We start from the raw sequence: 13,664 nt of genomic DNA, 5'->3' as shown, positions 1-13,664 counted from the left end.
TTCGACCGATCTTGAGTTATAAATAGTGTAACTAACATGACTTTCTTTTATATATATATAGATGATTTTAAAGTCAATATCTATTTTCGTACATCTCTTTGACAATGAAAACTTCTGTTGGCACATTTGATATTGACTATATTGTTATTATAGTTTATTTATAATCTGTGAATGTTATCTACTCTGTGAAATGTTTACATCTATTGTTTATTGTATTACATGAGTCAGAGAATTCCAATACAAATGTGTTTAAGGGACTTGGCCTCCTGCGGGAACTTACTTCGCAATTAGTCTATCGTGGGCGGTAAGATGTAGCGTACGTCTTTGCGACCAGTACGTTTTCATTTCGGAAAAGGTTTCGTGTCTAAAGAGTTTTTATATCGAAAATTTTAAAATTCGTCGTTCTTTTTTTAAATTTGGAATAGTGTAGTGCGTATGAATAACGACATTGTCTATATTTATTTGCAAATAATGTTTTTTTTGCCCAATCATATGCGTCTTAGATTTTTCAAACCATATTTGTTTTTTTTTTGTTATTTTATTGTACATGTATTTGTATTTATATTGTTAATTGTTTTCCATGGGACTGACATGTTCATAAGAACCAAAGTCCCTATAAAAATAAAGAGAAAAAAAAAATATTTGATCCCAAATTATGATTTTTGACAAACATATCAACAGGTTTTATGTAATTTGCTTCAAAATTAATTCATACTTTAAATAATAAAAAAGGACTATATTAAAATTATTACAGTATGTTCATTTTTACAAACAATAGATTAGAATATTCTCAAGCGGTTTATATTTAGCCGAGCAGTTGAACAAAATTCATATAATGATCGTGCGAAATCTTTATTTTCAAAACATACTGTATTCGCAATGTAAACAAACTTTGAACTGAAAGTGTAATCATTATTGAACCTTAGTACGTTTAGAATAGAACTGTGTTCACCTTAGCAGCTATGAAGAAGATAAAACGAATATTTTCCTTCGGTAAAAGTGGTAAGTGCTTTTTTTAAAGAAATTCTTTTGTCACAAGTTTTTGTTTCCGGTGTTAGAGAAATATTATATTTAATAGCTTTCTAATTATAAATAAACTAGCTGTCGCCTGCAACGCCGTCCGCACGGAATTAAAAAAAACTTAATTTGTAGCCTATGTTCTACATTTATGCCAAACAGCGATATCCATGCAGCCGTTCTGGAGATACCTTCTAACAAACATCCATCAATACATACATCTAAACATTCGCATTTATAATATTAGTAATATGTAAAGCACTAACTTGTCTGTCTCAGCTATATTCGTATTTGACACTCGACCTCGTAATAAATATTAATTGTGGTTCTTGTGATAAACGAAGCACATATTCATTATATATATGAGAAGTAAAGTTCATTATAATTTAAATATATCTATGTAATTATCTACCCGACAGACGTTTATGTTTTTTTTATATCATAAGGTAGCAAACGATCCAGCGATCACCTGAATCCGCCTAAATAGCGAAGCGACCGCTGCCCATAGACATCCGCAATTGCAAATGCGTTGCCTACCTTTAATCCACAGTGGAGGGGATGCACAGAAAGAGGATATATCCTCTTCCTGTGCATCCCCTCCTCCGTCAAATCCAAAAAGAAAAGGGTGGGAAAGGAACGTGGACTAAAATTAGGCCTCCAGCACCACACTCATCAAACGAAAATTGCTCCCACTTCACGCCTGAAACGCGTACTAGTACTAGAGAGCAATTGAACAACATACATAAGTATGAAATAAAAAATATAACAGAATAATACTAAAGTTACTTGTCTATAGTATGAACATATCCTATTTGTGAGTTTAAACAATCAGTTATGAAGAATAACTGTACCCATAGACATTTCTGAATAAAATACGAAGTAAATGACACATTACTCGTCAAAATCGGTTCAGTCGTTTCGGTATGAAAAAAAACAACAGTATGCCAACACTAGCCCTATCGTTAGTACTAAATTCCTAAGGGACATCTATTTTTGTCTTTTATTAGGTCAGATATATGACGTCATCCTTTATGTGTGCGCAGGCGCAATCATGCTTACATCAGTACTACAATGACCAATGGGTGTAATAGGACCTCTTTAAGTACGTATGACTATGTCTGGATTTGAGTTTGTCTCTCAATGATATCGTTCTGTAATTGGGAGAGATAGATTCTGTGAAAGGTGACATGATTAAGAAGAGGGACGGACCTCAGGTGCGCCGACCCTACGTCAGTGGGACAAGATCAGGGAGATGATGAATGATGTCGCCCTTTAAATTAAAATACACTAAATAGTTGGAATAGTTTTGGAAATAGATGAATAGATTACGTGAAAGTTGGTAAAGAAGGGAGTGAGGACTGATATTATAGAACAGTCTAGATTATGAAACGTAATGAATGAAGGCAGATTATGATAGATTAAAAAATACATTAACTTAACTTTTTCATATATTATATATGATGCTATGATGTTGGTAACAATGGATATAATTCGAGAAACGTCGAGGAAAAAACTGCATCATAAATCCTTCTCTTGTCGAAAGATAATCGGTAACATGACAGCGTCAAATAACATTTTCACAAGAGATTGAAATATGTAACAACATTATGTAGTCATAATAAATCAACATAATGGAATTCGCATCTTTATTTACATCTGTATAGCTTCGCCATTCCAAAGAGTTTTAGTTAGTTATATAGACTACGGCTGTACCATTACAAGTCGTAACTACGTTACCACGTCTGCTTGGAATAAAAAAAAAACTGAATATTTAATTTGTTATTTAGTTTTCTTTATAGAAAAGACGAAGTCCCCTACACAACCCTTCCTAATAAGAAATGGATGGGGAGTGGAAGACGACCAAAACCACACTCAAACGAAATGCGGAATCGCTTCCACTGCACGTCTTCTGTGTGACGTTCGCCGAGTCCTAAATGTGTCTAGACAAATTACAAACACGCGAAATTCACGATCGATCAGACATTTAAAAGCTTTTCCCCATTTGTACTATTTATTGAATGCATTTAGTACTTGAAGCCTTAGTAATCTTTGACCGTTCAAATAATTAAATTTACGGCTCAGCCGAATATGATGTCATGTCAATTTTTTAAGCGACCGTTCTATATTGACCTCGGTGTTTGAGGCGTAGATTGGTCAGTTATTGTTGCAATTTCCAAACCAACTAGAGTGGGTGGTTTGCCACAGGCTGAAATAAGTCAGTTGGCAAACTTGTCTATTGATTTTTCCTCTGTTATGTAATTTCTCAGACATACTTGTTACCTTGCATTGCGAGCAATCGTAGTTGGATTACTGAGATCTGTCAACTACATTTATAACCTTTGGTTTATAGAAGAAATTTACATTTAGGTATTTATTTGTAAAAATTAAGATAAAGCGTTTACGAGTTTGTTTAGAAACTACAATATTGTGTTAATTTTCAATTACTAATTCAATTTTCTATACATAACTGTCTATTTATCGTTTGCTTTTCACAGTCTTCCTTAATAAGTCAATGTATACATAACAAAATCGTTTTATCTTTAAATCGACCAAAGTCAATGCCATTCAGTGCCAAGTTATCGTCCTAGTTTTTCTGTACATTTTTTTCCACACAAATGTCACAGACTTTATGCAGTACCAAAGTTAGTGTCGATTGAATGAATTTAGTCTGTGACATCTAGAATCTAAGTCAGTCGTTATCTGATTGCATGTAGAGTAGCGTGTTGGTATTTAAAAATAAACTATTATTGTATCTAATGCCTAGAAATTCAATACTCTTGTACCGGAAGAGAATTATCGAACGCTCTTGGGTGGAAGTGCGTTTGTCAGGTTGAAGATATTGCTATTTTTTACTCTGTGGATTGTTTTTGGTGTTTAATTTGTGTTTTGTGTTATTGAATACCGGTGTATTTATTTAATTTTTTATCGTATTTCTTCTTTAAATTAGTAAATTAAGGTGTTGAAGGAAAAAAGCGAAATTCACGTTTTGTTATTTAATTAAATTTTGGTTTAGATATAACAGAATATAATATAATTAATGAACGAATAAAATTACAGTTACGTTTTTAATCATATTTTTTTACATCGTCGAATAGAAAATAAAAGCTGAATTTAAATTTCGAACATTACCAAAAATTTGTGATTGTTTTTTTTTCATATTTAACCCTTTAAAAAACAGTGATAAAATAATGTTTTCTGTTTTGAAACCCAATGGTGCCAACAAAATCTATTTTGTAACATTGTTAAAGAACAGAATATCAAATATTTATTTTTTAATTTATTCCCATACGTTTATTAATTAATTCCTATACCATTTTTCCAGAGGAATCGAAGAATGCAGCTCGCATATTCACAGAACAATCCAGCAGTCTGCTCGAACGTCTTGAGGTGTTCGAGAGGCAGCTGCACGAGCGCATCGCGAGCCACATCCCGCGGGACCTGGACAGTCTGGAACACCTCGTGCTGCAACACAAGGACTGGGAGACAGGCCTGCACGGACTCGCCACCGATGTGGAAGAGGTCCAGAACACGTTCAGAAGTAGGTTACCTTACACCGGTTATTAGTTTTTTTCAGTGAAAGCTCCGCGTTTATAATTTTTCTTTGTTTTTTATCGTATAGTCTGGTAGTGTGATGTTGTTAAGATATTTGTATGAAATGTACTCAGCAGGTGAGACGGTGGCAGTCAACGTGTTAAGGGATTATTGTGAATATTTTGTTTGTGTTGTCAGGTATCGCCCTCAAGACCCCGGCTATGAAGAAGAGCCTGGATAAGGTCATGGGCAAGTGGACCGACATGCACTCTAAGAGTCAGCTGTTTGTCGAAAGGTAACTTTTTTTTTTTAAATAAATTGTTTATATTAAAAAACTAAGTATTGCCCACGACTCCGTCTGCGCGGAATTTGCGGAGTGTTTTTTTTTTTCAATTTTAACCATGGAATATTTTTTTAATACAGTTTAATGTTGTATTGCAGGTTGAAGTTTGTGGAGATAATAGTGAACAGTATGGAGGAGAACAACCAGACAATATCAGAGTTGGAGATGAAACTGGCGCAGTTCCACGACCTGCCCAATGATGTCGAAATGTTGAAAGATGTTAGTAATTCTACATTTTCTATTGTTTTGTTGTATCAAGGTGGCAAATAGGCGAGCAGATGGATACTTTCGCCGAAATAGCGAACGCTATCCATGGACATTTGTAATTGCAGATGCGTTGTCTACCTCTAATCGATGAAGGAGGGGACTCACGGAAAGAGAATATTTTCCTTTCTTATGTATCCTTAACTTTGTTAAATCCAGTCTTTTCTTTTAAGTAAATAGAGGAAAGGTAGTGGATTTAGCAAAGGAAGAGATAAGAAGATGAAATATCTATCACCTGTGCATCCTCTCCCCTGTCCTTAAATATAAGTAAAGCATCTGCAAACTTCAAACAAAAAACGTGTTTGAGCTGCTGTCATTTTGGTACTAGTTTATTTTATACTAGCTTTGTACCCGCGACTCCGTCCGCGCGGAATAAAAAATAGAAAACGGGGTAAAAATGATCCTATGTCCGTTTCCTGGTTCTAAGCTACCTGCCCACCAATTTTCAGTCAAATCGATTCAGCCGTTCTTGAGTTATAGTGTAACTAACACAACTTTCTTTTATATATATAGATAGATTTAACATATATTCTATCCTGCAGATGCACGAAGACCTGCTACGTCTGCAGGTGGCTGTGAGCAAGCAGCAGGTGCAGGTGGACCAGATGAACGACGACGGCGAGACCTGCCGCCGGCTGGTGGAGACATCACGCAGCGGGCTGCCTCACGCCTCCCTCCCCCGCAAACACGCAGACCTGGAGCGCCTGGACAAGGAGCTGGAGCAGATCAACACGCGCTGGAATAATGTCTGCCAGCAGCTGGCTGAGAGGTGAGTACGAGAAATACCAACAGTCTGTCAAATGTGTGTATAGAAGACCTAATTTTAGTCCATGTTCCCTTCCCACTCTCTTATAAGCAAAGGATTGAAAATGGAAATGGATTTGACGGCGGGGGATGCATATGAAGGGTAAATATTTCCCTTTCTGTGTATCCCCTTCTCTGTTGATTAAAGGTATGCACATTTGAAATTGCAAATGTCTTTAGCAGTTGTCGCTTCGCTATTTCGGCGAATTCAGGTTGTTTTCCTCCTTTGATGATAAAAATAAATGTAATGTTAATAGACTGCGAAGCTGTGAGGCGGCGTACCAACTGCTGCGTAACTACAGTGTGGGGCTGCAGCAGGAGACGGACTGGGTGGATGGAGCAGCTGCTCGTCTTCACACACAGCCTCCACTGGACCACCGCCCCAAGGAACACCTCGAGACCACCAGGGTATGCCTTATTACTCACTAAGGAACACCCTTAGTATAGATTATTTGTGTTAAATGTACCCACTTAACAATTCTGACAGCAGTAATAACTGTTTACTGATAAATTATTCAATTTAATTATGTCGAAAAAAGGTTCTTATCCACTTAATAAATATGAAAAAATATCCTTGTATTTCTTACTACCTGTCGCCCGTGACTTTGTCCGTGTGGAATTTAAAAAAAAATAAGTAGCCTATGTGTTCTTTCAGACTATGTTCTAGATCTGTGACAAATTTCATCAAGATCCTTAGTGTATTCCTGGAAATACCTTCTACCATCCATCCATTTATACATTTACATCTATATATATAAAAGAAAGTCGTGTTAGTTACACTATTTATAACTCAAGAACGACTGAATCGATTTGACTGAAAATTGATGGGCAGGTAGCTTAGAACCAGGAAACGGACATAGGAACTTTTTTATCTTGTGTGCATTTTTTTATTCCGCGCAGACGGAGTCGCGGGTAAAAGCTAGTTTATAATATTAGTAAGATTTAAAAAAAAAAATAATATGAAACTTATTTCCAGGCTCTACTTACAAGTGTCGTAGAGAGGACACCAAAGATAGAGAAAGTTAATGTAGATGGAGGACGATTCATTCGAGAGGCAAAGGTAATTTTTTTTAGAAAACAGTACATTTGTATGGCATATAATAGAAAAAATGAGTATCAAAAAATTTTTTTAAAAATTTTTTTCGTTTGACATGACGCAGTTTTGTTCGAAATATTTTTTGTTGATTTTTTGTCGAATTTTTTTTTTTTGAGGTTATGAAAGGTTTTGTAAATGTGAAATCGGTCCAGCGTTTTTCCTTTGCACATTCCTCGGGTTTGCTCGTTGTGTTTGTCTTTGGTCTTCAAGAAACAGGTCTCTTTTTATAGCGGAGGTTTTATTTTTGTTATATTTTTTGCACGAGCTAATAATGCTTAAAAATAACATATGTTTGCAAAAATAACGCTTTTTTGTAACGCTGCTTTTGAAAAATAACGCTTTTGTACTATTTGAACTAATCATAAAAATAGTGAATGAGTTTTGTATGATTGTGCGAATCATTTTTTTTTTGTCATCAAAAAAACAGCAATATATAACTGCTGCGTTTAAATGTGACTAAATGTTTTTTAAAAATTCAAGTGATCTTTTTTTTGTCAACGCCTTTTCGAAATTATATACACGAGATTTGTTTTTGCTTTGCATGCACTTGAGTGTGAGTGTTGTCAGCACAAAAAAAAAAGAAAAAATCGTTGTAATTTTTGGGAAAAATAAAAAAATATTTTTTTTTTAATAATTTGATCGTAGAATTCACATATTATTGGCATTCTTGGTTATATCAAGCACGCATTGGGTGTTGCACGCTTAAAAAAAACCCGTAGCATATTTTCCCAGCATGAAATTTTCCTGGGATTACCTTTCAGCTGGACTTAAATATGTTATTTGTTGTGAAAGAGGAAAAAAAATTACACAAAATTTCATCTTAATATCGTCGTATCTTTCTTAGTATATTAGTAATTTTTAAGACTGAACGTATGTATGTTTGTATGAAAAAATGTACAAAAATTTGAATGTTGAATCAAAAATGTATGAATTCATTCAATTAATTGAAAATAATTAAAACGAAAGTCCGTAAAAAGGAACCTTATAATTAAAATATGAATGAAAAAGGATGTATGCGTGCGAATTAAGCTTCAAATAAAATCTAATTTTTAACCTAACATATAACTGACCGTTTTTAAAATAAAAATAAAAAAACACCAGATTTAAAAGACACAAGTTTTCATACTATTAGTATCACATCCCAGCTCACAATAAGCTGGTTTTTAAAAACAGTCAGTAGTAACTAACCAACGAACATAGATCCACGGCTCCCGCTGCCAGCGATATGCGGAATGGTTGTGCGAGGAAGTTCATCCTTCACTGGACGCGCGCCAGCTGAAGAGGCAAGGAGATGCAGAGCTCTCTCAGCGGCTGCAGCGCTGCGGGAGAAGTGCTGGGGAGACGTCGGGTGCTGAAGCGGTCGCTAGAGAGCTGGACGAGCTGAATGCTAAACATCAAAGATTACTGGATTTGCTGTATGAGAGGCTGAGGAGAATAGCTGCTGCTAATCCTGGAGATATTGTTACTTTGGTAAGTGTTTTTTTTTATTTCTAATTGTTTATGGTAACTATAGAGTTTTGATATCTATGGTGGTGATAATAGATTTATAAAGTATGATCTGAATTTTTTTTCGTTTATTTTAGGTATAGTAGACATTTTTTTTAGAATTATAAATAATTTTGCAACCAATATTTACATGTAGGTCGAAGTCAAAGTCTCTTGCCATAATGTAATATATCGTAATAAATCCTATTAAATATTATAAATGCGAATGTTTGGATGGATGGATGTTTGTATGAAGGTATCTTCAGAACGCCTCAATTGATCTTGATGAAATTTGGCATAGATGTAGAACGTAGTAAGAACACATAGACTACATACTACGTTTTTTTTAATCCCACGCAGACGTATTCGCGGGCTACTGCTAATATCTAAAAAAGAAAACGTTGAAAATCCAAAACCTATATAAAATACAAAATCATCAGGAGAACCAGAAAACAACAAAAAAATGATTAACTTCTTTAGAATTCAAACATTACTCACTATACTTTAGAAATTCAATTAAATTCATCAGAATTTTTTGTAACCTTCGTATTCACGATGACGTCATAAGATTACCTCATTGAGTCGTCATCTTCAACGATTTAACTTACGTCACTTTAATCAAAGAATTTGTATGTTTATTATTAATTTATACATCTTACTAATATTAATGCGAAAGTTTAGAATTTAGATGGATGGAAGTTTGTTTGAAATCTTCTGAATGGCTCAACGGATCTAGATGAAATTTGCCACAAATGTAGAACATAATCTGGAAGAACACATAGGCTTCTTGTAATGTTTTTTTAATTGCGCGCGGACGGAGTCGCGACGACTAGTTCTTTATAAACCAAATATATCCATCTCACTAATCGTACGTTTCTAAGACCTAAATCCCCTTTAATATATTGTAATCTCTATTCTGTCAAAGTTAATGAAGAAAAATTGATGATGATAGGTTTTAAACGGAGATTTTGGTCAGAAACCATCGGATATAGGCTCGAAAAACATAACCCTCCTGTCCCTGAGTTAGTCGTAGTAAAGTTACTATCAAAACAATAATCTCTATAGCCGTTACTAGGCACAGTCCTAACTATCGTCAGTATTGTGGGAGGACTACCTACGCAACTTTATCTAGTATATACTTGTTATCTAGATATACGCATTATTTTGTTCGACTCTTAGTCGAACATAATACACGCCTTCAATTTCGTGAGCGCAGATGCTTGCATGCATCAGCTACATTCCCATGAAAGTCTTGTCAAAATCGGTCCACATTTGGCCTCTCATCTGAGTTAAGCACATACCTAGCTGTTAATTTATAAATAAAATGTACTATTATTACTCTATTTGAAAGATATAAGTAGCCTCAGTTAAAATAAACAGAGAACTTGAAGTCGTAATTTATAATTTCGCGAACAATCGCAAATAAGAATTCTGTGAGCCAACGCGTTTTCCTAATATATTCGTAGTGATGTCATCGTGTCCGGACCTCACTGAGGCCGGAGCGAATTTGAATAATAAATACACAAACATTGAGTTAAAATACTTTATACGAGGTTGTAGCGAACTCAATGTCAAATGAGAAATCGATCACAAGTTTACTTAGAATTATAACTTAAAGTTTCCTTGATTAAACTTGAGAAATGTGAAATCTTACATCTAGGATAATTTATACATTGTCATCCCTAACTTAGCGTTAGGGTTAGGTAGGCTCCGTGCTCCTCGGTGAAGACGTATAGTGAGCTGATGATGATGATGGCATTAATTGCAACACTCAGAGTCTACACTAATCAACTATAATGTCAATTAAATGATTCTGAATACTGATGTTAAGTCTTTTAACTTTGTTTTTTAACAAGTTGATTATTAATTTAATTATACTGTTTTTTAGATCGTACGTTTAGACAATTAGTGCTCAAAAACTCGAATACAATTTCGTGTACGAAATAAAATTTCACACATGAAATCGATTTTTACAGCGAATAACACATTACGTACCGTTATGTAATCCGGAAACTCGATGCTTATTCGATTCGCACAACGGACGATATTCTATTAGAGTACAATATCATAACCTATTTAGGTTTGTAACAAGCTATCCTTTGCGTCATTCAAAAGATAACTGTGGATTCTTTGTTCAACGAATAGAACATATTCCATGTTCTGTTTAAAAATAAATATATCCATATAAGGTTTTAGCGTATAATTTAAATCGTTCAGAAACAGGCTTTATTTATAAATCTTTTTCCTTCTATGGCATTTCAGTTTGACAGCTGTCAGTTTGACGTAATTAGAGATGCGAATCAACAATTCTCAAACCGGTTCAAGCTAACCGATTTAAATCTGTTTTGTTGCGAAACAAGTTATAATTAAAGTAAACATTAATATAACAATTTATAAAGGAAGTAACATAGGTATTGCTACATTATAGTCATTTTATGGTACAAAAAAATGTATCTAACAATCCTCACAGTGTAAAACATCCACAAGCTTGATTTTATAATCTAAGTAATCTAGTAGTTTAAATATTACTTATATCATAAATGCAAATATTCAGATGGATGGATGTTTGAAGGTATCTCCGAAACAGCTCAACGGATCATGATGAAATTTGGCAAAGATTTTAGAACATAGCCTGGAAGAACACATAGGCTACTTATTAAGTTTATTTTTTATGCCGCACGGACAGAGTCACGGGCGACAGCTAGTTATAAATAAGCTGAACGTTTTACAGCATTACTATACAGTGACACAATCCATGTCCATACAAAGCCGGTGCACCCACGTAGTCACAGATACCGAGGTAATAGACCGTGTGGGTCGGTAATAAATGGAACTTTATTTAGTTATACGTAATTACATTACAACACTAAAAGGGAATAATGGTGAAACGCAAATTTAGAAAAATAACTAGATTCTTTTATTTGGTTTAGTTGGAACTTAGTGAGGAAATGTCTGTTTTGATGTTTGATTAACTTATTTTATTTGTAACCGGATTAAAAACTACATAGAAATAAAAATTAAGGGCCTTTCTTTGAGGGAATTTGCGTGGCTCGTCTGAATATTATGGCAAATCTCCATACATTTTTTGTTTTTATTCAATTCACAAATATGAATAACTTTTGCACGTAATTTCGTATGCGCGATATTAGAAAGAAACGTAGTAAGTAGCCGATTTCTTCTTCCAGACTACATTAATATTATGGTCAATATAAATCCAGACAAAAATCACTTGCTTTTATAATTGCGCACTACAGATAACTTTCGAAATATATCGCATCTGGAGAACATCATCTTGATCGGTATATCTCGAATGGTTTAATAATAGCCCCTCGTACATAAGTTGAAATTAAGTAGGTGTTTGATTTAATACTGTGATTGGTTCATAGTTTTTTTTTAAATGTTTTGGATGTAAATATTAATCTCTGCGAATAACATTGCGTAGGTGAAACACTTAACAAAATAAATAAATGATTGAAGTTAAAACTTAAATGATTTTTTTTTTCTTTATAAAAACATTTATTATTTGTAATAATTATTGCTGTAACAAACAAAAGCTCGAGAGCTGATTTATTTATTTCTATAGTATACTTTAAGATGAATCATAACATCCGAATATAAAATTCAACCTTTGCCTTTTAATAAAAAAAACACAATTCGATTATGGTAATAACATTACCGGCTGTCAGTTAACGTTAGTGTGAACGACCGGTGCATAGGCACAAAAAACTATTGTCTGTGGCTAGACTAGACTCAAATCCAGAAACCAGAGACGAGCGGCTTATGAATATAAGGATTCTTCTAAAAGTCAATGACCTCTAAAGTAAGCAACACAAGTTAGCTTTTGCATGACGGGTAAGACTGGACAAACCCATCGTGTGTGACAAAACTGCACAGTTATATGTACTATCACACTATTATGCCTGCAAGTTTATAAAGTGTAACCTAACGTGTGTTGCCAGCATAACGGTCTACATTGAAATAAATAATCTAGTTTCATGTTACCCGTTCATCATGCAGATGACGTTTTATGACAGACAGTTGTCAGGCGACTTCGGGTCCGTTGACAAACTTCATACGAGGATGAGTTTTTTTTTAATAATTAATCATTAAAAAAAATAATTTCACATAAAAAGGCGTAGTGGCATTTTTTTTTTAAATAAATCTTAGTAATATTATAAATGCGAATGTTTAGATGGATGGATGGATGTTTTTTTGAAGGTATCTCCGGAACGGCTCAACAGATCTTGATGTATTTTGGCACATATGTAGAACATAGTCTGGAAGAACACATAGGCTACTTTTAAGTTTTTTCTTTTAATTCCGCGCGGACAGAGTCGCTGAATATTATATCTCTCTTGTGTATACTCTCCCTTAAAAGCCGAGTGCAATGCCATCAATTATTTCGCCGGTTTTAATTGTCCATTACGTAATATATCCGAAACGGAGATCGTTTCCACATTACACTGTCTGTTGGCTAATGTATTGTTTTGGTTAAGGCTGTTACAATATTAACCACGAAATGCATCGACTTTAAAAAGGAGGAGTTCTCAATGAGTCTGTATGTTGCTGTCGCTCGCAATTCCTACCGCGCGGAATTAAAAAAAATGTATAAGTAGCCTATGTATTCTTCCAGGCTGTGTTCTACATCTGTGTCAAATTTCATAGAGATCCGTTGACCAGTTTTGGGGATACTTTCTAACAAACATCCATCCAAACATTCGCATTTATAATTTCATTCTAATATTCATTTCGGAATGCCCAAACTCTGAGTTTTCTTTATTTTTGTACTTGATACGTGAAATAATAAACAGATAGATATATATATATATTTTTTTAGCTTATTGTTTTTTTTTTCAATATTGTTTTGTCAGTTGAAAACTCAATTGTAGGGGTAACCCTAAAGCTGTTTACATTGAGGTCATTTTGTGGGCGCGTAACTAGTCACCATTTATGGAGGTACATCGGAATAAAATAAACTTTAACAAGAGACATGTTAAATGCGAACTTTCCTTATACGATGTTTATAAATACATGTGAAGTCATAAAGTCATTTGTGTTACGAATAATTTATAATTAACTAGCTTTTACCCGCGACTCCGTCCGCGCGGAATAAAAAATAGAAAA

The 13,664-nt window shown here is 34.3% G+C and overlaps 1 protein-coding gene across 1 annotated transcript in view; it reads left to right on the top strand.

Annotated features, from left to right (window-relative positions):
• The window catches only part of LOC106711916, a 149,167-nt gene that overhangs the window by 62,286 nt on the left and 73,217 nt on the right, over nucleotides 1-13,664 (top strand). Inside the window, exons 23-29 of the mRNA XM_045684582.1 lie at nucleotides 4,340-4,555; nucleotides 4,747-4,843; nucleotides 4,990-5,110; nucleotides 5,698-5,924; nucleotides 6,217-6,367; nucleotides 6,936-7,019; nucleotides 8,256-8,525. Of these exons, the coding sequence (XP_045540538.1) occupies nucleotides 4,340-4,555; nucleotides 4,747-4,843; nucleotides 4,990-5,110; nucleotides 5,698-5,924; nucleotides 6,217-6,367; nucleotides 6,936-7,019; nucleotides 8,256-8,525 (1,166 nt within the window). The remainder of the gene's footprint in view (nucleotides 1-4,339; nucleotides 4,556-4,746; nucleotides 4,844-4,989; nucleotides 5,111-5,697; nucleotides 5,925-6,216; nucleotides 6,368-6,935; nucleotides 7,020-8,255; nucleotides 8,526-13,664) is intronic.

This window comes from Papilio machaon, chromosome 26 (assembly GCF_912999745.1).
Source record: "Papilio machaon chromosome 26, ilPapMach1.1, whole genome shotgun sequence".
NCBI classification, from domain to species: Eukaryota; Metazoa; Arthropoda; class Insecta; order Lepidoptera; family Papilionidae; genus Papilio; species Papilio machaon.
The sequence above is the reverse complement of the archived record's forward strand: the minus strand, read 5'-3'. Positions and strand labels throughout refer to the sequence as shown.